Source organism: Pogona vitticeps, chromosome 1 (assembly GCF_051106095.1).
Source record: "Pogona vitticeps strain Pit_001003342236 chromosome 1, PviZW2.1, whole genome shotgun sequence".
Classification (NCBI taxonomy): domain Eukaryota; kingdom Metazoa; phylum Chordata; class Lepidosauria; order Squamata; family Agamidae; genus Pogona; species Pogona vitticeps.
The window spans coordinates 68373254-68397335 of NC_135783.1; the positions used below are offsets into that span (position 1 = coordinate 68373254).

At 45.0% G+C, this 24082-nt stretch overlaps 1 protein-coding gene and 1 long non-coding RNA gene across 10 annotated transcripts in view; one reads left to right on the forward strand and one right to left on the reverse strand.

Moving 5' to 3' along the window:
* AGPAT4 (1-acylglycerol-3-phosphate O-acyltransferase 4) overlaps nucleotides 1-24082 on the forward strand; it is a 98587-nt gene that overhangs the window by 58028 nt on the left and 16477 nt on the right. For 7 of the 9 annotated variants that reach the window (XR_013540529.1, XR_012085283.2, XM_078383209.1 and 4 more), the window contains 4 exons: nucleotides 311-464; nucleotides 10260-10362; nucleotides 10606-10681; nucleotides 23853-24051. Coding sequence is in view for 6 of the 9 variants with exons in the window: in XM_078383209.1 (XP_078239335.1) it covers nucleotides 311-464; nucleotides 10260-10362; nucleotides 10606-10681; nucleotides 23853-24051 (532 nt within the window). In the remaining 3 variants the exon portion in view is untranslated. The remainder of the gene's footprint in view (nucleotides 1-310; nucleotides 465-10259; nucleotides 10363-10605; nucleotides 10682-23852; nucleotides 24052-24082) is intronic. The other 2 variants (XR_013540531.1, XM_072994569.2) reach the window with 1 other exon arrangement.
* Nucleotides 12492-14565, reverse strand: LOC144585911 (uncharacterized). The gene is made up of 2 exons (XR_013540534.1): nucleotides 14031-14565; nucleotides 12492-13433 (listed from the first exon to the last, which is right to left on the reverse strand). It is a non-coding gene; the product is annotated as an uncharacterized LOC144585911 (long non-coding RNA).

The window sequence follows — 24082 nt, forward strand, 5'->3', positions numbered from 1 at the left end:
GATAGTGCTAGCCTGGCATGGATATCTGTGTCAGTTGCTGTTCCATAGAAACCCCATAAACCAAGATCCCAGAGCATGCTTCTGCAACATTACAGTGCACCCTTTGCAGCCTGGTTTGCTTTCTTCATAGCAGTGAGGCTTTCAGTGGCAAAATTCTTAAGTGTATTTCTCTGATTTCTCTGTAGTGCTGAATCAGCAATGATTGTTTTCATTTGCGCAAACTATGCACCAGTATACATAAAACAATTATTTTGTTGTAGTTCTTTTTTGCCATTTGTTTTCCTCATTAAGCTTCATTTTCTCCTTTCAGTTTCTGATTCACTGTGAAGGTACAAGGTTCACAGAGCAAAAGCATGAAATCAGCATGCAGGTGGCTGAAGCCAAAGGCCTGCCCAAGCTAAAGTATCATCTCCTGCCACGGACAAAGGGATTTGCCATCACTGTCCAGTGTTTGAGAAATGTAGGTAAGGAATGGCACACACAACACATTCTAAGGCATTATTTTAAATCTCTTTTCATGATTTGTTGTGTACTTCATTAACAGCCAGCATGGAATAGTGGGTAGAATAATGGACTAGGACTTGAGAGGTGGGTTTGAATCCCGCTCAGCCGTGGAAACCCATGGGGGCATGGAACTGGTACCCCCCCCCCTAAATATCTCACCTTGAAAGCCCTATGAGCCATGCTGGATCAGGCCAAGGGCCCATCTAGTCCATCTTCCTGTATCACAGTGGCCCCACCGGATGCCTCTGGGAGCACATGAGACAACTAGATACCTGTTTCCTGGTTTTGTTGGAGTTCTTTTTTGAAGTACCTTCCTTTTAAGCCTGGAGATTATACATCCCTGTGGCGACTTCCCACATCATTCATGTCACTCATATTCATGAGCTGATTTGCATGAACCTATAGGAGAGCTGGAAAGGTGGAGTCAGCAGCTACATGAGGCTTGGCTGGAGAAGGAGACGTCACATAGGGCTGGTTAGATAGATAGGGTTAGTCAGAGAGAGAGCTGGTTACAGATATAGGTGGTGAGGGTGGTAATGAAATTGCAAGGGAAAAGAACTATGTACAGTGGTGCCTTGCATAGCGAGGTTAATCCGTTCCGGATTAACCTTCGCTATGCTGAAGCATCGCTGAACGGGGCAGCGATTTCCATTGGAACGCATTAAACATCGTTTAATGCGTTCCAAATAGGCCAAATACTCACCGTTCAGCGAAGCTTCAGGATGGCCGGCAGCCATTTTCGCGCCCTCGCCTCGCTTAACGAGGGCGCGAAAACGCTGCACGCGGCCATTTTGGGCCATTTCCCGGCTTCCGGCGGCCATTTTGGCCGCTGAACAGCTGATCGTCGGGGTTCGTTTTGCGAAGATCGGTAAGCGAAACGCTTACCGGTCTTCGCAAAGCGAATTTTTCCCCATTAAAAAAAACGTTGAGCGATCGCATTAGCGATCCGAAAAAACGGATCGCTATGCGATTTCATCGTTATACGGTGCGCTCGTTAAGCGAGGCACCACTGTACTGAGGAAACTTGATGAATTGCTTATGTATACTGAATATCTGATGAACTTCTGTTATTACTCATTCTGCTTCACTTCATTAAATAAGTTCTGTTTCTGTTCACAAGACAAGTGTTCTGACATACGTCATTTATATTATGGATTGAAGTAATCCACTGGTGGCAGCGAAAGAGAACGCGACATGCGCTTTTGTGAGGGAATAATAAACAGGGAACATGTGGGTATTGTGACAATTGGTGGCAGCTTGTGGGAGACGTAGTGTTAGCCCTTGGTTTGGTGAAACAAGCAGGGGCCACGAGGGTAAATGTCTCAATCCCCATCATGGCTTGTTACCTGCGATGGACATTTCCTCCAGAAATCTGTCCAATCCCCTTTTAAAGGCATCTAGGCCAGATGCCATCACCACACCCTGTGGCAATGAGTTCCACAGATTAACAACATGCCGGGTAAAGAAATACTTTCCTTTGTCTGTTCTTACTCTCCCAACACTCAGTTTGAGTGGATGTCCCCTGGTTCTAGTACTGTATGAGAGGGAAAAGAGCTTCCCTCTATCCACTTTATCCATCCACTGCATAATAAGTCAGTTCTGACTAAACTAGATGGTATGAGAAAGAGAAAGAGAGAAGGAAGGTTGCCACTCGCTCACACCAGCCCCTAAAGCAGGCAGTGTTTCTACGCATCTTAAGAAAGCTCATTTACCTAGTGTATTGATTCATTATAATCTTGAAACAGTGCTACATCTGTTCCTTCAAATCCCTCTTCAGACTCAATAAGTTCATTGAGATGCATGTATCTTGATTTAGTTAGTTAGTTAGTTAGGCATCCTTCAGTCTCGAAAGACTATGGTACCGTGCTCTGTATGGAGGACTTGGAACAGCGTCTAGTGTGGCTGAGGAGGCTGATTCGAGAGTGACAGTCTCTTCCACACTGAAGACAAATCCAATCTGTCCCCTGTCCAGCTCTCTGGTTTTGCTGCTTTTGTGACTTCCTCTTTGCCTCAGCCTGCTGGGCAAGGGTCTCTTCAAATTGGGAGAGACGGTGATGCAATGCCTGCCTCCAGGCTGAACGCTCAGATGTCAGGGTTTCCCATCTGTTGAGGTCCATTCCTAAGGCCTTCAGATCTCGTTTGCAGATATCCTTGTATCGCAGCTGTGGTCTCCCTCTGGGGCGATTTCCGTGCACTAATTCTCCATATAGGAGATCCTTTGGAATCCGACCATCAGCCATTCTCACGACATGCCCAAGCCAACGTAGACGTCGCTGTTTCAGTAATGTGTTCATGCTGAAAATTCCAGCTCGTTCTAGGACTACTCTGTTTGGAACTTTGTCCTGCCAGGTGATACCAAAAATCCGTCGGAGGCAACGCATATGGAAGGTGTTCAGCTTCCTCTCCTGCCGTGCACAAATGGTCCAGGACTCACTACAGTACAGGAGTGTGCTTAGGACACAGGCTCTATAGACCTGGATCTTCGTATGTGTCATCAGCTTCTTATTGAGCCATACTCTCTTTGTGAGTCTAGAGAACATGGTAGCTGCTTTGCCAATGCGTTTATCCAGCTCGACATCCAGAGACAGGGTGTCAGAGATGGTTGAGCCCAGGTACACAAAGTCATGAACAACCTCCAATTCTTGTGTGGAGATGGTAATAGAAGGAGGTGAGTCCACACCCTGGCCCATGACTTGTGTTTTCTTCAGGCTGATTGTTAGTCCAAAGTCTTGGCAGGCCTTGCTGAATCGATTTATGAGTTGTTGGAGGTCTTCAGCAGAGTGGGCAACAATGGCTGCATCATCTGCGAAGAGGAAGTCCCGCATGCATTTCAGTTGGACTTTGGTCTTCGCTCTCAATCTAGAGAGATTAAAGAGCTTTCCGTCTGATCTAGTCCGGAGATAGACACCCTCGGTTGCAGTTCCAAAGGCATGCTTCAGCATGACAGCAAAGAAGATCCCAAAAAGTGTTGGTGCGAGGACACAGCCCTGTTTCACTCCGTTTCGGATGTCAAAGGGGTCTGATGTTGAGCCGTCAAAAACTACAGTGCCTTTCATTCCCTCATGGAAGGATCTGATGATGTTAAGGAGACGGGGTGGACATCCAATCTTGGGAAGTATTTTAAAAAGGCCATCCCTGCTAACCAGATCAAATGCTTTTGTAAGGTCTATGAAGGCCACTAAGAGTGGCTGTTGTTGTTCCCTGCATTTCTCCTGCAGCTGTCGGAGGGAGAATACCATGTCAGTGGTGGATCTATTAGCTCGGAATCCACACTGTGATTCTGGATAGACTCTGTCTGCAAGAACCTGGAGCCTCTTCAGCACAACACGGGCAAGCAGCTTCCCTACAACGCTAAGAAGAGAGATGCCACGGTAGTTATTGCAGTCACCCCTGTCGCCTTTGTTCTTGTACAATGTGACGATGTTTGCGTCCTTCATGTCCTGTGGGACTCCACCTTCCCTCCAGCAGAGACAAAAGACTTCGTACAGTTCGGTGGTGATGATCTCCTTACAGCACTTCAGCACTTCAGCAGGGATGTTATCCTTTCCAGGTGCCTTGCCGGAGGCGAGGGAATCCAAGGCCGCTTTTATTTCTGCTAAGGTTGGTTCACTGTCCAGCTCTTCCAAGACAGGCAGGCACTCAATGTTATTTAATGCTTCTTCGGTTACTACATTCTCTCTGGAATATAGCTCAGAGTAGTGCTGTACCCAGCGTTCCATCTGCTGTGCTCGGTCCTGGATGGGCACACCTGTAGCAGACTTCCGATCTTAACATGGTAGATATTCATGACCTGTGGGAACGTAGATTTTCAGCTTTGAGGGAGGATGAGCAGGAGAGTATGTCTAATGGTGTATGACATTTTCAAATCCTATTTTTACCTCAATTTGATAAATAGGAAAGCCAACTAACATTGCATACTTCCACACTATTAGAGGAGGCCGGGTAGGTGGGGCCCGTCAGCCCTGGAAGGCAGCCCATCTAGGAGAAGGAAAACTCCGAATTTAAACCTCCACTGCCTTGTGGCTATATCCACTTATGGAAAAGGCTTCAGGAGATAACCTCGAGGCAAAATCCGGAGCTGGAGTCCCGGAGGCAGTTTGTGTCATTCTGCCAACTCCTGCGACATCACTGGAACCAGTTGTACTGGCTCTTGCCTTTCCACTGGACTATTTCAGCGACGTGGAGAGGGGGGATTTGCTGCTTGGGTAACAGCCTATCCTCCATTTTATTTTACCCAGGCTTCGTGCTCTGGAGAGGACTATCAAAAAAGTCCCCGAAAGAGAGGCACTGTTCATTCTTGGATACTTTAACGCTAGAGTTGGTGCTGATCATAATTCTTGGCCCACCTGTCTAGGCCGTTTTGGCATTGGAAAGATGAATGAAAATGGCCAACGCTTGCTGGAGTTCTGCTGTTATTTTGGTCTCTGTGTCAGCAACACATTCTTTAATACGAAGCTGCAACACAGAGTTTCCTGGAGACATCCAAGATCCAAGCATTGGCATCAGCTTGATCTGATCCTCACTAGACGTTCTAGCCTCCCTAGTATTACGATCACACGCAGTTACCAGAGTGCTGATTGTGATACTGATCACTCCCTGGTGTGTAGTAGAGTAAAACTGCAAACAAAGAGAGTATATCACACGAAAAAGGAAGGAAGACCACGTATTGACATCAGCAAGACTCGTGATCAAAGAAAAGTGAAGGAATTCGCCCAAGCACTCGAGGAAGCCCTCCCAGGTCCGGCTAATGTAAATGCACCTGAACGATGGGAACACTTCAAGAACGCTGTCTATAACACCGCCTTGTCCACCTTTGGCAAGAAGACCAAAAAGATGGCTGACTGGTTCGAAGCCCATTCAGAGGAGTTAATGCCAGCCATCGAGGCTAAGAGAAGAGCTCTAGCAGCATACAAAGCCTGTCCTAGCGAGTACAACTTGCAAGCTCTTCGAGCTGCTCGTAGCCAAGTCCAACAGGCTGCCAGGAGATGCTCCAATGATTATTGGCTCCAGCTCTGCTCCCAGATACAGATAGCAGCGGACACAGGTAACAAATCTTGATTTAATAAACAGATATATCTGTGAGTCTTTGAGGAATAAGCAAACTTAGGTGCTTGGTGCTTTGCTACTTCACTCCCATCATTCATAGGTTTACCATCATGAAGTGGTGCAACTCCCATCTCCTCCTGCCTCGTTGGTATGTGCTATCCTTTACAATGAAGGGAAAATTTTTTAGTTACTGAATGTAGGAGTATTTCATGGAACTAATTAAATTACCAGAAGAAATTCATGTTTATTAGCTTTATACACAAGCCTGAACAAGAACGTAATTTGTAACTTCCTGATATGAACTGTGTCTCTTTGCAGGTGGATTGTGAAGTTTCAGATTTCTTTTGTTTTCAGACCTGTTTTCTTTCAGTCCCTCTTTGAAGGGAAGTAAAAAGATGTTTTCATCTTTTATTCTCTACTATGTAACCTCTGATGGTGATCTTGCAATCTATTGTTGTTGTTTGTTGTTTAGTCGTTTAGTCGTGTCCGACTCTTTTTGACCCCATGGACCAGAGCACGCCAGGCCCTCCTGTCTTCCACTGCCTCCCAGAGTTGTGTCAAATTCATTCTGGTAGCTTCAATGACACTGTCCAACCATCTCATCCTCTGTCGTCCCTTTCTCCTCTTGCCTTGCAATCCATAGCCTTTATTTTATTTTATTTTATTTTATTTTATTTTATTTTATTGAATTTATACCCTGCACCATCTGGCAACCAGGCCACTCTAACAAGAATATCAGCAACAATATTAAAACACAATAAAAATAAATTAATACATAACCAAATAGGGTAAATTAAAACAAATGGTGATGGAGGTAGCAAAAAGGGGTGATGGAGAGGATGGCAAAAAGGATGGTAAAAGGGAGGCTGATCCGGGAAAACCTGGCAGAAGAGCCAGGTCTTCAGTGCTGTTTCAAACCCATCCAGCTTCATTCAATAAACATGCTTCATTCATCTTCCTCAACTCCACCACAGACATCTGAAAAAAAAAATGCTTCTAAAAACAGACCCCACATATAGTACAAGCTGCAGATCGTGAATGTGACACCTCTGTAAACAGTCTCATTGTGTTTCCACCCTCGATGCTTCACAAATGACTGGCTGGCTTCTTCAAACTATGTGTACTATATTCTGTAACAATGTCTGCTGTTCCCAAGGTTGTTGGAGGTCTTCAATAGTGGTATGTTATTTGTGTTCAGTTTCTCATCTCAGAGAATATACTGCAGTAACCACCATATCTGCATAATCTTTCCTTAATTCAATCTGAATATTTTTAAATCTGCTGCTAGTTGAGTCCCTTCATTATTTTAATTTTGGGCTTCTCTCTTCCTGCACAGCCCTTCAGGCCAGGATATGCGATGAGTGATTTCATCCCTGTCAAAACAAAGAAACAAACAAAAAACAAACAACCCTATTTTTGATTTGTTGAAAAAGTTGACGAATCTCAGTCAAACAGACCAAATTGGCTCAAAAAACTGTACGGGTTTAGCTTCCAAGTAATTTTTTTAAAAGATAAAAACAATAGCAATTTGATTTGTCGTCGTTTCGATTTGTATCAGTGTCAGAGTGGGGAGAGGGAGCAGTGAGTTTTCCCCTCTCCTGGTCTGGGAAAGGTTGTTACAAACTCCTTTTAATGTGCATATTGGGACATTTACACTTAGAACAAACCATATTTTTTAAAGTAAAAGGTGAATGATTCATGACATTTAGTAGTTTGATGGTTCCCAGGGAGAAAATGTCAGCAGTTTCTGTCCTGAATGAAATGTTTAGTAAACCAGAAACTAGGTAATCTCTTAAATCAGTGTGGAAAAATAGGTTGTTGGTGAGAACTAACAGGCTTAACTGTGGATTGATTGACTTTGCATCATTAGTCCTAGTTGTCTGCTGCTGAACAAGCACTCCTGCTCTTTTGGAGGACTGTGCTACCTGGCATATAGAACACACAGTCCCTTAGATCTATAATTCAATTTGTCAGTTCACCTTGCATTACAGTTTAGACCATCGCTGTTGTAGCATTTACTGGATGTTCCATTGCTTCCAGAAAGTGAAAGCACAAGCTCCAGAGGCCATTTTCATTGTACTAGTGGTATATTAGATCCAGTTTCTGTATTTGCTGTCTTTTTCTTATGCTCACTCAGGCTGTAAATTTAGAGTAAAGCTGTAAACTATGTTCCTTCCTTCCTTTTTTCTGTCATTCTCTCTCAAGTATCTGCAGAAGTGTCTTAAAAAATAAAGTAGTTCTTAAAACCAATACTGTTTGTATGAAAGATCTGGGATATTAATGAATTTCTCACTCTAAATTTCATATAACCTGGCAATTGTTCTTCATCTAAATGGATGTATTGAGCACATTCCAAGAAAGCAAGGGAGAGTGCCCTGTGTCCACCTAAGAGACTGTGATAAGAAGTCAAATGACCACCTCTGTGATGGGTTAATGCCTCCTTCTTTCCACTTTTGGCTAGTTTAAGGATTGCAGGACTGTGGTGAGTGGGCAAGGTAGTATAAGGAGGATCTCAGGTAACAAAATTCCTTCTCAGATTTTTTGCCAATCATCTCCTGGTATTTAGTAGCTAAGAGTCTGGAGATCAAATTTTAAACGTTGTTGTGTTCAGTGTTCAGTGAAAGTTTAAACTGAAACTTTAAAGGGGCCTTGGTGTCTTCTACATTTGTTAGACTAAAATTCTTATTATCCCCAATCAGCTTGGCCACATTGTTCATGATAGGCTACACCACTCACCAGAGAGGATTTCCAAGGTCACAAACTGACTTCAGGGAGGAGGAGGAGGGAATAGAGATTCTGTGAATGTCCTCAGATTACATTATCTCAGGACTAGAACACCTCCATTTATCCATCTGCTGTTCTCAAAATCACTACTGATTATGTTTTCATTTATTTAAAACTGTCCATATGGCAGTTTCACAATCATGGAGAGCTGGGTGTTCATTGGCTTTGGTCATACGGTGATCTAGACCTCAGTATGTTTGTGAACTACGACTTGAAATGGTTAACAACTGCTATGGCTAGGAGACTAAATGAATTTATGACAGAACATATACTCCAGATCAGACAGACTTATATAGATGGATAGCTGGTGGACTTGGTTATGAAGGTTCTTAACATTTTTCATTTTAGAAATAAAAATAAACAAATCAGCGTTGTTATTCTTAGATGTGTTAAAGGGCCTTAATAGAATTGAATGACCATATTTGTTTACACTATTAAAAAGTGGTCATGGATATTTTAATATCTCAATCCCTGAACCCAGTTGGGACAGGTTATGGATTTTGCCCCCATATAAAACCATATCAGCCGGAGGGTATTGCACACCAAAACAAATTCATAGTTGTCCCTCTGCACAGTGAGCGAATATGGGTTGAAAATCAATACTTGCTGTAGTGCCAGTGGGCCTGTGAAGAAAGAGGATAAACATAACAGGCCAACCAATTCTGTTTGAGAAGACACTTTTATTGTTCTCTTTGTTCTTAGGGAAAATTAGTGATTAATCCACAAAAATTGATTGCATTTCTGTTAGGAGCTGTGCAACTTTAAATTGTTCAAAGATCGAAAATGTAGAAAGTAGTGAATTAAATGCATATTGTTTGACATTTGACATGAAAGGAGCACAAGATGAAACTAAGGAGAGCCTTTTCTACAGTGCCTGATATACATTTATTATTACCAAGGTCTGAGCTAATTTTGGTCCACCAGTTTTTCATACAAAACTGGATCTGTGTTTTCTTAATTGCCTTTAGACATTTCCCGAGGCAACTAATATAATATTGGTATTGTGATTTCCTATAACGTATGTTGTATGCCACTCAGAGACCACTGGTAATGGCACTGCCAAAAAATCTTGTAAAAAAAAAAATCTCCCTGTCACTCACTATTATTTTGTGGATTTCAATCCCTTCTTCTTGCTCAGGGGAGATGGAATGAGGCACCTCACTCTCCTTTCCGTCTTCATGCAACAGTCCCCTGTCTCAGTACATTTTATTGTTAAAATATTTTTTAAATTAGGAGTACCGTATTTTTCACTCTATAAGATGCGCTTTTCCACCCCAAAAAAGTGGGGGGGTGGAGTGTCTACATCTTATGGAGCGAATACTGTAAAACAACGCTTCCCAGGGCCCAGCGAAGGGATGGTGGGGGGAGCCTTGGAAGGGTCCGAGGGTGTCTTCCAGTACCCTTTGGAGGCTCCACCCACCCACCTCTGCGGGGCCAGCTGGGGCAAAATCACGACCTTTCCAAGCCTCAGAAGGATCCTGGAAGCTGGCAATTTCACCCCGCTGGCCCCATGGGGGCAGGGGAACCTCCAAAGGGTCCGAGAGTGCCTTCCAGGATCCTTTGGAGGCTCCCCCCACCCCCACGGGGCCAGTGGGGACAAAATTGCAACCTTCCAGGACCCACAGGAGGGCAGGGGGAGCCTCCAAAGGGTCCTGGAAGGCACTCTTGGACCCTTCCAAGCCCCCCCCTGTCACCTCCGCGGGCCCAGCAGGCTGAAATTGCCAGAATATTTTTTTCCTGTTTTCCTCCCCTAAAAATGAAAAAGTGCATCTGATGGAGAGGTGTGTCTTATGGAGCGAAAAATACGGTACATTGGATCTCATACTGCAGAAGGTCTTAGTTATTTTCAATCCAATAGACTTTTGAACTTTTGCGTAATTGCAACAGTTGATCTGTGAGTATAATGAGTGTGTTTCTCTTTATAGTTTCAGCTGTGTACGATTCTACACTGAACTTCAGAAATAATGAAAATCCAACTTTGCTGGGAGTTTTGAATGGAAAGAAATATCATGCAGATTTATATGTAAGGCAAGTATTTCTTGAGTGGTTTATTGTGGTAGTAATGAAAGCACCTAATAAAACTCAGATCAGCCAGTACATTGCCAGCACTTTGGACTCACCTGTATATTATACCAGAATATATCTGCATGTTGGCCCACTGATTATTTCATTTTTATTGGATTGCTACTGTGCACCTCATTCTAAATGGAAGGAAGTAGGTTCTTTTCTCCTCCTTCTTCACTCTACACTCCCTTCTTTTACCATTTGTAGACGAATTCCATTAGAGGAGGTCCCAGAAGATGAGCAGGAATGTTCTAAATGGCTCCACAAACTCTATCAAGAAAAGGTTGGTTTATTATTTATCAGATCTTGTGATGATTAAGATTCTACATATATTTTACCCACCTGGAATTGAGTGATATCTCTTTGATCCTTGTGTAAAGTAGTTCTTCTTCGTGGCCTCTGTGAATGCACACTAATGGGTTAAATCTGCACTTGTGCAGAGGCCTCGGAATATTCTAGAGCTTAAAGTAACACTTTTGGCTCCGCCCCCCAGGACCTCATGGTCCGCCCGTCCTAACAGTTACCTCAGTTCCATTTTTTCCGCTGCTGCAGTTAGGTCTCCTGGCTAGAGCTCCGTGAAATTATTGGAAATTCTTGGAAAAATTTGGCTCCTGTTCGATTCTTCATTAAGGAAAGTACAAAGACTTTATTATTTAGGAGGGGAGGTGTGCGTTTTGGCCCTTTGCGAGGGTTTTCCCTCTTTCCCCCTCCCTTCCCCCCCCTCCCCCCCCCCCCCTTGGACTGTTCCCAGGCCTCCAAGGCTTCCTCATCTCCCAGGGTTACTTTTAAAAGCTGCATTGCCTTGGAGAGTCGCACAAAAATCTTTGTGTATGCATCGAAGCGGCCTCTGCGTCCGCAGAACCCGACCCTTTACCTCATATATAACCTAGGGAAAAGAGTAAAGCCTCTAAAACTAAGGCCAAACCCTTAGTTTTATAACCACCAACCCCTCATTCTTCGGCTATTCCTAGCCTGCCCGGCTATTCCAGGCTTCCCCGTCCTTGCCTGTCCTCACTCCTCAGTCTCCTGTTGAGTTTCTTTCCTAGGGCTCTTCGCCTCCATCTTCACCGCCGTCGTCGGTCCCGCTTCCTCCTACTCCGGAATTATCCCTGCAACATCCTCTCCGAAAAACAAGAAGGTGAAAGCGAAGCATTTGGTGCCATCTTTAGAGATTCCCGGTCTCCGAGCCACTCGGGACCGAAGGTCTCACCCCACGGGGCTTGACATCTTCGCCCCAATAAAGCGAAGACGCATGCGCCTAAAGAGGACTTGCGAAAAACAAGAAGGCGAAAACGAAGCATTTCGCGCCATCTTTTAGAGATTCCCGGTCTCCGAGCCACTCGGGACCGAAGGTCTCACCCCACGGGGCTCGACATCTTCGCCCCAATGAAGCTAAAGAGCATGCGCCTAAAGAGGACTTGCAACCGCTCAAGCTCTCTAAGAGCTATTTGAGACGTTGGAGGCAGCAAATGCAAAAGCTGTATTATCCGCATCTGCTATACAGCCTTGCTGCGGAAACTTCGTCCTCCTCGTCCTCATCGGAATCCTCCAATGAGAGTTCAACATCGTCGGTACCGTCCTTCCCTGATATCAGGAGGAAGAGGCACCGATCGGTACTGAGGGAACCTCCGTTACTGGAGATGCCCGAACATCGATGGACCTCCCAGGTCCCGATACTCCCGCGGGCTCCGGTACCGAAGAAAGAGATCATCTCCTGATACCAAAAGACATAAGAAGAGATGGTACCATGAAGCCTCCCTAGTACAGGAGGTTAAAACATGCTGGTACCATGCCTTGGTACCAAGCAGAAGGCTAAAACATGCTGGTACCAGGAGGTCAAAACATGCTGGTACCATGCCTTGGTACCAAGCGGAAGGCTAAAACTTGCTGGTACCAGGGGATTAAAACATGCTGGTACCATGCCTTGGTACCAAGCGGAAGGCTAAAACTTGCTGGTACCAGGAGGTTAAAACATGCTGGTACCATGCCTTGGTACCAAGCAGAAGGCTAAAACTTGCTGGTACCAGGAGGTTAAGACATGCTGGTACCATGCCACGGTACCAAGCGGAAGACTAAAACAATATATGCCCATAAGAAACGCCTGGTACTGAGGAAGTATTCTTAAGGAAGATACTGAATACTGATGATATGAGGAAGGATACTGAAAAAGAAACCAGAAGTCCTTTTTCACTTCTGATGCTCCACTTTCTTCTACTTCCCATGACTCTGACTCTGAATCTTCCGACTCCATGGCACCAGACCACTCCTAACCTGACCCTGCCAGACTCTGATATTTGTGATGGCTTTCCTCCATCCCTCATTTCTGAATTTCATTCATGTTCTAACATGATACAGAGAATCGATAAGGCTCTTGATTTAACAGTACATCAACTTCAAACAGAGTCTGATAAGGTTTATGCAGATATTGATGAGGAATCAGTGCCTTCCCTGTGCTTGTCCCTTATCCCATCTTTATTCTGCTTGCTTCAGTAGACCTGGGAAAAGCCCTTCTCTGTCCCTAAAATGTCCAGGCTTGTAGAAAATCTGTACAAGACCTATGGTACCAATACAGATTTTTAACTAGGCATCCTCCTCCTTATGTGGATGTGGATGCCACACAAGCCAGATCACGCTCGAGATCTACTACCACACCGAGCAGCGAGGAGGTTAGAAAGCTCATCTACATGGCAGCTATGGGCACCTACCATATCAACCTCTCTAACTGTGCACTACCCTCTCTTCAGGCAGCCCCAGCAGCATTTAATCTGAAAGGGCTTGCTCTCCATTAAGACGCCATGTCCCTCACTCAGCAAGAGAGTGTGATAGCGCATCACATTATCGAGGTCACCTCCAAACAACTCATGACTGGGGTAACCTTGCAAAGACACGATTGGCTAAGGTCAGCCAACATTTCTGATTATGTCAGATTTGGAATAGGGGACTTGCTCTTTGATGGCTCTAGGTTATTCGATCCCTAGATGGCCTTCAAAGAATGAGGAAAACAGCATGGTCGTACAACGTTCAGCCTTATAGATCTCAAAAATTCCCATTGATGCATCAGTACTCTTATAGTGTATACAGACCTTATACTTCTCAACGAAGATATCTCCCTCAACAGTTGGCTCAGTACCACAATCCAATCAACGCGACCATCCCCACCATTCCTATAGGAAGTTGACAAAAAAATCCAACAGACACTGTGACTCCCTCCCGCTTACCACCGCTCGATTCTGCATCACATGTTCAGTATGCTTGCTCCCTTCTTTCTGCATGGACCCACATCACCTCGGATGCCTGGGCTCTTTCCATTGTCACCTATGGGTACACCATAGAGTTTTGGGATACACCGGCTCAGCGGGTGATTTACACTCACTCTTCTACCACTCTATGAGACAAGGTAAAGATCCTTTTTGGAAAATCAGACATATCTCCTGCCACTCCAGGTGGGGGCAGATCACTACGCCCCATTTTAGACCTAAAGGACCTGATTTTTCTTCATCAGCCAGCGCCGTTTTTGCATGGTGACCTTGGAACATATCCTTCCACTAATTCGACAAGGAGATTGGTTTACTTTGATAGACTTGAGTGACACCTGCTCCCACATCTCCATCAGAAATGATCATTGCGAATACCTCCATTCTCTCTAGGAAGGCCCATTTTAGAGTTCAGCGCCTTGCCATTCAGCTCTCGACGGCGCCTCGAGTATTCACATAGGGGCCGTATTGGAATCTTGGCCGGCAAGAGCTTTTCCTTTCCCAGAATGGCATGGTCTAAATTTGTTCCCTGATATGTCGCTCCCCTCCGTTGTCTTGGATCACAGCCCATCAGGCCCAAAATCTTCGGGGACTCATGATTTCCACCACATCTGTCATAAAGCCCGCGAGGCTCAAGAGGCAGTCCCTACAGGCCTGGCATCTGCCCTGTTTTACCCCATGAAAAATACGCCCTACATATGCCTCCAGATTACTCATGAGCTTGCACACCAACCCTGCTGGTAATCAACCCAGAAGACTTGGCCCTGGAAAGACTGTTTGCTCCACTCCTACCTACCTCGAGAATCACGACAGACTCCAGTCTGGTCGGATGGGGACCCCACTGTACCAGTCTTCATATCTGCGACACCTGGTCAGTGAAGTAAAACTTTCTCTTTTTAAAAAAAATCTGGAATTGCTGGCCAGCTTCAAAGCATTTCAGGCGCTCCTAACTCAATCTAGGCATGGCTGTCCAAGTTACTACGGATAATGCGACAGCAATGTACTACATCAACAAACAGGGAGGCAACCATTCTCTTCCTCTACTGTACCTGACTGTTCAGTTTTGGGAGTAGTGTCTAGAATTCCACATCTTTCTGTCTCCTGTGCACATCTCCGCCCAGGACTTCACATGGGCAGACCATCTGAGCAGGCGAACATACCAAATACACGAGTGATCTCTGGACCATTGCACATTCATCAGAATCTGCAAGAGATTTTTTTTTTTTGTTCCTCCCTGCCATAGATGCCCTTGCAATTGAGGTGAACAGCTAGTGTGCCATCTATCTTTCACGGCCTGGACTAGGGGTAAACTCCCATGGTGCCCTGGAAGGGCTGCTTCATGTACATGTTCCCTCCAATACCTCTCCTACTGTGCATAATAGTGAAGATATGACATGACAATGCCACCGTGATCCTCATAGCTCCATACTGACCCATACGGCTGTGGTTCACAACACTGCTGACAATGTCGTCAGGCTCCCTGAGACCCCCGTCTATTCCTCATCTTCTGACCCAGAATCAAGGGAAAACGTACCGTCCAGGTCTACAAGCTCTTCACCTCATGGCATGGAGAATTCCTCCTCAATAAACTCCATATTATCACACTCCAGGAAGCCCTCTACCAATCAATTCTATTTCTGCAATTGGCTGGCATTTACCAAAATTACTACTCGCTACCCTAAATGAAGAGGTTTTCCCGTGGTACGGCAAACCTTTACCCTCCACGGGGCCAGTCTATACCACAGTGGACTCTTCACACTGTCCTGAGTGCCTCTCGCATTCATCGTTTGAGCCACTGACCACAATTGCTGGACATTTGTTGACTTTCAAGGCTATTTCTTAGTTGCAGTTACTTCCAGTAGCACTTCAGGTGGATCCTCCCTTCCTACTTTGCCACCTGGACAAAGTTATACTGTTCCCAGATGTCTCCTTCATACCTAAAGTTTCTACTGAGTTTCATATCAGTCTGCCCACTTTCTTTCCTAACTGCCTACAGATGTAGAGAGGTCTCTTCACCTGCTAGATGTTCGCAGAGCATTATCATTCTATGTTTGCAGGACTGTTTTTCCCCCCGCAAGTCTAATCGCCTGCGCCCGGTGAACGCTCACTTTACCGGAACTTTGGCTACTTCTACAGCTTTTCCTCAAGGGTGTCCCGCTGTCAGACACCTGCACAGCTGACATTTGGCCCACTCCGTCAGCCTTCATCTTTCACTATTGCCTGAATCTGCGGGCCAAGGAGGATGTCATTTTTGGACGCGCGGTCCTGTCTGCTGTTTTGCCGTGACGTCCCTCCTCCTATCAGAGGCAAGCTTGCTAATCACCCATTAGTGTGCATTCACAGAGGCCACGAAGAAGAAAGAAAGGTTACTTACCTGTAACTCTGGTTCTTCGAGTGGTCCTCTGTGAATTCACACGTCCCGCCCGTCCTCCCCTCTTTCCGTCACGGCTGTCTCACCTTAGAGCAGCAGCGGAATTTGGGGAACTGAGGTAACTGTTAGGACGGGCGGACCATGAGGTCCTGGGGGGCGGAGCCAAAAGTGTTACTTTAAGCTCTAGAATATTCCGAGGCCTCTGCACAAGTGCAGATTTAACCCATTAGTGTGAATTCACAGAGGACCACTCGAAGAACCAGAGTTACAGGTAAGTAACCTTTCTTTTTTCTTAATGCATTAAGAAGACAGACATTCATAACCAGGAAGAAAATTAAAATAACACGAAGAATAGAGTCTGCTGCTTCCTTCCTGTAGCTACAGCCCAAATCACATCTGCGGCTGCACTGTACAGGATTTATAAGACATTATATGGAACACCATTTTTCCACCTTTCCAATTGGCTGATAGCTTCAATTGGAGTACAGATTCTTAAGCAAGTATATTACAAAGAAAGACATTCTGTTCTCCTCCATGTTCAGGGTTTCCAGTGTCCTCCAAATTTAGGGTGATCTCAGAATTCACTTATTTCACATTTGAGAAAGAAGGTTTTGTGAATTCAGGTGGAAAAATGAAATTGTTCTCTCAAGCAGCCTTCTTTTCTTTTTGGTAGAAGTAGTTGACCAATTCCCCAAAATAGATGTCTTCAGTTGTTCAAGAGAGGAGCTGAGGAGTTGGCATTTAGCTAGTCATGGGGTCGTTCATATCCTGCTTCTGTGAAAAGATGCACTGTTTCTTCTACCATTATATAGGGTTGTTTTGAAGATGAAGTGAGATCGCTGTGTGTGCAACTCTCTAAACGTTTGGAGATGGTTGATTGCAGACAAAATAATTATAAATAAATAGCAACTGGATTTCTTCTTTGTGGTTTGTGTGAATCACACATATGGGATCCCTATGTCAGAGTGACATTCTAGAATGGTCAATAGCTGAGCACTTTTGGCAAGAGCTCTGCCCACATGTGTGCGGTGCATGACCAAACATATCCAAAGTGGATCCTGTCAGTTCCTTTTCATCTGTCTGAACAGTGATAGCAGAGGAACTTTGCTGAGCTCTTATTCTTCCTCAGCTCCTTTTTTTTGGGACTTCGCCCACTATTTCATGACCTCTACAGACCTTTTCAGAGAGTGTGCTGAGGGTGGGCCAGAGACATGATTTCACAGACCAATGGTCACGTTAAGTATCTGGTTCTCTAGAGTCATTCTGTCACCTTTGTTCTGGAGTTTCTGTCTTCACTGAAATATCAGAGTTTTTCTTCCTCTTCTACCAAAATCTATTTGGCAGATATTTCATTTTACCGCTCCAGTATGTTGCCGGGATTTCAGTTGACTACTCCAATTTGTTACCAGGCACATTATTTTTGGACCCAGTTAAAGGTTATCTCAGAGGTCTGAAAAGCCTCATTCTACCTGTTTGCCCTCAGACTCTATTCCTGGACTTTTTTCAAATGATGAAACAATTCTTTGAACCTTTAGCCTCCTATGACCTACAGCTAATGACCTGTAAGACTGCTTTCGTTGCCATAACTTCTGCTCAGAGAGCCTCAGAATTATGTGTCTTTCAGTCAGACCCACCTAAATCTTCTACACTGACAAGGTGGTTCTGCATTGAGACATGGCCTTTTGTTTCATCTTTCAATTTCATCCAAGATACAGTGCTTCCTACCTTTTCCCATGCTCCCACATCCTTGTTGGAGAAGATACTCCATATGTCGGACATTAGAATAGTCCAGGCATTCTACACCTCTAGAAGACAGAGTTTTCCCATACTTCTTATATGCTTTTCTGCTATGCAAAGTATAAGAAGAGACAGCCAATGTCTTCCCAGAGACTTGCACGCTGGACCATGGACTGTACATCCCTGACCCACAAGATGGTCAAGCCCCCCCTTCAGCTAGAATGAAGGGCACTCAGTCAAATGCACCTTCTTTTAGAGTGCTTTTAGTCTCTCATATGTGTGATTCCGAGAGACCACAAAGAGGAACAGTGAATTGCAGTTGCATCTGTGCTGCTTCAAGTGGCCTAATGTGAATTCACATAACCCATCTCCTTCCCTTTTCAGTGTCACTAACCATTGCTTTCTCTAGGTGGCAGATTGGAATTCACTTTGAGGGGGTTCACTTTGGGGGTGCTTAGTCATGTGCAGTTTAGAAGGTGGGCAGGGTTGCCACCAGAAATGCTCAGGTATCTTATGTTCTGAGATGTTGCATTGTGTGGGCACAGAGAATCCCGTATGTTGAACTAATGGAAAATTAGTTTGAAGAACTACAGTTGAAGAATTGTATTGAAGAACTACAGTTACAATTGCAACCTGTCATTTCAATGAAGTATTTTTAAGATTCTAAGGGGTCTAAATATTTTGGAAGTTTCTGCACATACTTCAGAACTTTAGTCAGGGACCAAGTATTAGTACACACCGTGGCACAGGTTGTAGTCTGCCTTGTGAAAATGGAGGTGAGTGAACATGCTAATGTGGGAGCAAACAGCTAACACAGTTCTTCCTTCTTTAGTCCTTATCATTATCACATTGGGTACCTTTCTTCCATGGTTGTCTTCAGTAAACATCCCTGTAACCTCTGGAACATACGTAACATCCTAGCTACCTCCTTGTATTGTGTGTAATGGACAAAGGATGAGTAAGAAGGCTTCAGACAAAGCTAAAGTAAAAACAAATATAATTGACACAAAAACTGGGATGAAATCACCAGGGTAGATGAAATACCAATAGAACTATTTCAAGCCACAGAGACTGAACCTTACAATACAGTGGTGCCTCGTATAGCGAGGTTAATCCGTTCCGGATTAACCTTCGCTATAGCGAAACATCGCTGAACGGGACAAAAAAAGCCATTGGAACGCATTAAACATCGTTTAATGCGTTCCAAATCGGCCCAAAACTCACCGTTCAGCGATGCTCCCGGGGTCCGGCAGCCATTTTCGCGCCCTCGGTAAGCGAGGGGAGGGCGCGAAAACGCGTGCGGCCATTTCGGGCGTCCGGCAACAGCCGATCGCCCGAGGGCAAGAGGAGGAGGAGGAAGAGGGAAAGAGGGGCGGACACACGACCGTGCGCCACTTCCTTTCCTCCATCTGCCTGCCTGCTTGCCTGCGTTCCTCCCCAGTGGCGGCAGAAGAGAGAGGAGGAGGGAGAGGGAAAGTGTGGGGGGAGGAGGACGAAGAAGGGAGGCGGACGCACGAGCGCGCGCCACTTCCCTCCCTCCGCCTGCCTGTCTCGCCGCCTGTGTTCCTCCCCAGCGGCGGCAGAAGAGAGAGGAGGAGGGAGAGGGAAAGTGTGGGGGGAGGAGGACGAAGAAGGGAGGCGGACGCACGAGCGCGCGCCACTTCCCTCCCTCCGCCTGCCTGTCTCGCCGCCTGTGTTCCTCCCCAGCGGCGGCAGAAGAGAGAGGAGGAGGAAGAGGGAAAGTGTGGGGGGAGCAGGACGAAGAAGGGAGGCGGACGCACGAGCGCGCGCCACTTCCCTCCTTCCGCCTGCCTGTCTCGCCGCCTGCTTTTCTCCCCGGCCAGCATGGCCCCGCATCACTCTCACGGCGGCGGCGGCGGCGGCGGCTCCTTCCAACGGCCCCCCACATGGAAGATCGGTAAGCGAGTTTTGCCCATTGGGGCCGACACTATGCCTCCGCATTAGCGATCCCGGAAAAGGGATCGCTATGCGGATTCATCGTTATACGGTGCATTCGTAATACGAGGCACCACTGTATTCTAAAAAGAATATGCAAACAGATATGGAAAACAAAACAATGATCTGCAAAACATTGACTGGCAACATTCAATATGCATTCTAATCCCCAAGAAAAGGAGATGCCACTGACTGCAGTAACTATAGGAGCATTGTTCTAATTTCCCATGCAAGTAAAGCAGTGGTCAGAGTGTTACAATGAAGGCTTTACCTTATGTGGTAGAAGAAATGCCTGATGTTCAAGCTGGATTCTGAAAAGGAAGAGGCACTTGAGATCATATTGCAAATATCCACTGGCTACTGGAGCCTACCAGAAAATTTCAGGATTATTTATAGTCTGTGCTTTATAGACTACAGCAAAGCCTTTGACTGTGTGGAAACTATGAGTTATTCTGAAAAAAAATTGCAGGACTGCAATTGAAAATTAAGAAAACAAAAATAATGATTACAGAAAAACCACAAAAATTTAATGTTGACAGTCATCAATCCAAATGGAGACTGCAACTAAGAAATCAGGAGAAGACTGAGACTCCCTAAAGGAAGCCTCAGACTTGAGTTTGCAGGAACTGAGCAGGGCAGTTGAGAGCAGAACATTTTGGAGATAGTTCATTCATAGGATCACCATATGTTGGAAGTGATTTTGGTGGCGTGTAATAACAAAAGTGATGGAGACTTCTCATATTAGTTTTCCTTGTATTTTTTTAAAAATGTTGGAAAATACTGAATTATTTAAAGTATTTTTCTTAATGGCTGTACATTTATTTCTTCAGAGTATATAAGCTGGATCTGCTGAGGGACTCAGAAAAGCAATTGTGTACATTGAATTGAATTGACACATTTGCTTTATTAGGGCATATTTTTCCATAGCCAGCAAACCTCTCTCATTACTTAGCATAGAACTACAGTGGTGCCTCAATTTATGACCATAATCCATTCCAGAAGATGGGTATAACTTGAAATGGTCATAAGTCAACGCACCACTTCCGATAGGAATGCATTAGAATGCGATGAATCCATTTAAAAAAAAAATCACAAAAAAACCCCACAACCCACTCCAAGCCCTATCGGAATGCGGTGGAGCTGGGGGGGGGAATCAACCCACCCCCACACACAGCCAGCCCCATCAGAATGTGATGGGGCTTGGGGGGAAACAACCCCCCCACACAGCCAGCCCCATCGGAACATGATGGGGCTGGGAAAACACACACCAAAAAAACAAACAAACAAAAAATCAAGGCACAGAAACATCATCCCCCCCAAACCCAAACCTACCCTGCAAATCCCTGTAAATGTACTCACCCAGAAGCAAAAAGCAGCACCAGGCAGTCCGAAGCGCCTCTGCAAATGCGCACACACTAACCGTTGGGGCGAAAGAGTGGTCGTATAGACCAGATGGGCGGGATATAAATAAATAAATAAATAAATAAATACAAAGAAGCTCTTCGCCGACCAACGGTTAGCCCTCTAATTTGAATTCCCCGCCATTTCCCCTGCCTCTTTTGTTTGCAACTCAAAGCTCTGGCCACAAATCGAAGCAAAATTTTGCGGCCGGAGCTGGTCGCAACTCGAAATGGGCGTATGTACTGTATTTGCCGGCATATAAGACGACTGGGTGTATAAGACGACCTCAACATTTCCACTCAAAATCTAGCATTCGTTATATACTCGCCGTATAAGACTATCCCCTCCCTCTGCCTTTTACCCCACCGGAGGGGCCAAAGAGGGAAAAGGAAAACAAGTTTCTGGGGTGGGCTACCAGCTGGCCCGAGGCAGAGGCCAGCACCTGCTTGCTCGCCCGGCCTCCGGAAGTCTCCTCAGGAGCCTGGCGCGGTGGCGGCGCTGGGCAACATGGTGGTAGGTCACGGGGAAGGAGGCGGTGCTGCTGCTGCTTTCCGCAAGGGCAACTGTGTGAGGAAGTGACTGAGCCTGTGCGGACTGAGCTCCGCCCGCTTCCCGCCTCGCCTCTCCTTGGTGCTTCCTGCTGGGCCATGCAGTGCCTGAGAGCCAGAGCCGCCCACTGCCTCCTTGGAAGAAGAAGCGCCTCCTCTGCTGCCTCCTCTTCTTCCTCCTCCTCTTCCTCGTTCTCCTCTCCTCTTTCCTCCTTGCGCTACGTGCTGCCCGCTCTGGGTGCACCCAGCATATAAGACGACCCCCCCACTTGGAGGCATGTTTTTCAGGGCAAAAAAGTCATCTTATACGCCGGCAAATATGGTAGGGACATTCGTAAGTCGAGGCACCACTGTACCCAAGAAAAGACATGAAATAGAGTAGATAATTGAATTTCTGTGGATGACCAGTTAGTCTGGAAAACACTCCATATGAGTATGTGGCTGAGATTGTGTCTGGACCCCAAGTGTGGTTTTGGGGGCATAAGCCAATGAAGCAATATGTGAATTGTGCCTTCACGTGTCCAGTACTCCACACTGAGTCTAATCTTTCCAGTCCTTTTAAGAAGAAGGAATCCAGTGCATATCAGAAAATATGTGTATACATTTAAGCTTTCTATCTGTGTTGTGTTTTGCATTCTTATAATGCAATCTTATAACACTTTTAGCAATGGAAATAAGGGGAGTAAAAGGGGCATGAGAAAAGTGGTTTCAGCACATATCACAAAATTGACCTTTGTTCAACATAATGCAGCCATTTGAATTTAAACATTAGTTTATGCCCTTAGCGTAAATGCATGCACATCAGTTAACATAAACACATGTAAATGATTTGAATAATTGCTACAGTTGGTAAATTTTATTGCATGGTTTCTCCCTTTGTTCCCTGGATTTTATGTGAAGTTCTAGTGCTTTCATTGTATATCACCACAAACTCCTGGTAGTTGGACATGGTTTTTAACTTAAATAAATAAAATCAATAGTTGCGGGGGATATTATTATTATATCATTCACAATTGAAATTATGGAGATCCAGTTTATTTTTGTTTATGCAAACATAAAACTAGACCAAATTGAATTAATTAATTAACGGCACTAATTCACTGGAGCTACATGCTTATTGCTGGTAATAGGAACTCAGACATTCTGCACTGTGGTATGTAAAATTCTGTGCCAGAATCAAACAATTCTCTGCATTTGGTCAAATTTTCTCAGTGATAGAGATTTCTTAAATCTGCAGAGTTGGTATGTTAGGGCCTGGCAACCCAAGTGTAGAAAAGTATGTGTTTATATAACCTTTTAAAGTTCTGTGGGACTATTTGCTTACAATTGATGAATCTTGCAAATACCATTTCACAAAATACGTATCTTCTTACTTGCATTCATATAAAAGACAACACGAACAATTATAACAACAAAACAATTTGTGCGCCCAGGTCCCTTGGCAACAGCACCAATACAAACTCATAGAACTTGCAAAGTTCAAGTGTCCTTTTGATTTCAATGGCAGACAAAAACCCAAGATATCTTTCTCAACTGGACTGAGTATCCAGTGGAGCACAGGAGAATATTCAGAACCCTAAAATAAAATATCAATACAATTTTATGCAATTCATGAATTCTTTAGCACTCCCTCTCCTTCTGAGATTCAAACCTCTTAATCCCAGCCGTGCTCTTTCTTAGTCCCACCCCTGTAGGCTGAATCAATATTTCATATTAGGTTACATTGAGACATAACAAACTGTTTCTTCCACGATCATCCCTCCACACCAAGAAATACTTCAGAGGGAGAAAGAGAGAGAAGGAGATTGTGTGAGAGCGAGTGAGAGTGAGAGCAAGGTTCTTCCAGGAGCAGGCTTAGCTCTAAAGGTTGGAAAGGCAAGAACACTGCTTGCAACTTGTTCTTGGCTTTTCACTTCAGCGGCATCCGTATTGGCACAGCCGTTTGTCTCTGGGCAGTAGGAACTACTTCAGAAAAAAAAGAGAGAAGATTCACCTGTGATTCTCTCCCTGTTTCTAGGCTTAAATTAGGGGAGATTGTGGAAATTCAAAAGGGTGCTGAAGAGAAGAAGAATTTTGTTAGGCATAGAGACTGAAGGGAAGATAAATATGGGTGGACTTATATGTTGCCTTCTACTACTTGATACATTCTCTCTCTGTATATGTGTGTGTTCTTTTTGCACCGATCAGGACTCCTTTCAAGAGGAATACTACAGAACAGGAATCTATCCAGGTACTCCAATAGTTCCACCCCGGCGGCCCTGGACTCTCTTGAATTGGCTTTTTTGGGCCTTATTGTTGCTATATCCTTTGTTCAAGTTGCTCATCAACATGACCAGCAGTGGCTCGTCACTCACTCTCGCCACCTTTGCCTTTGTTTTTCTTGCAGGTGAGTTGTATTCAAACTTTCCGCTGTGTCT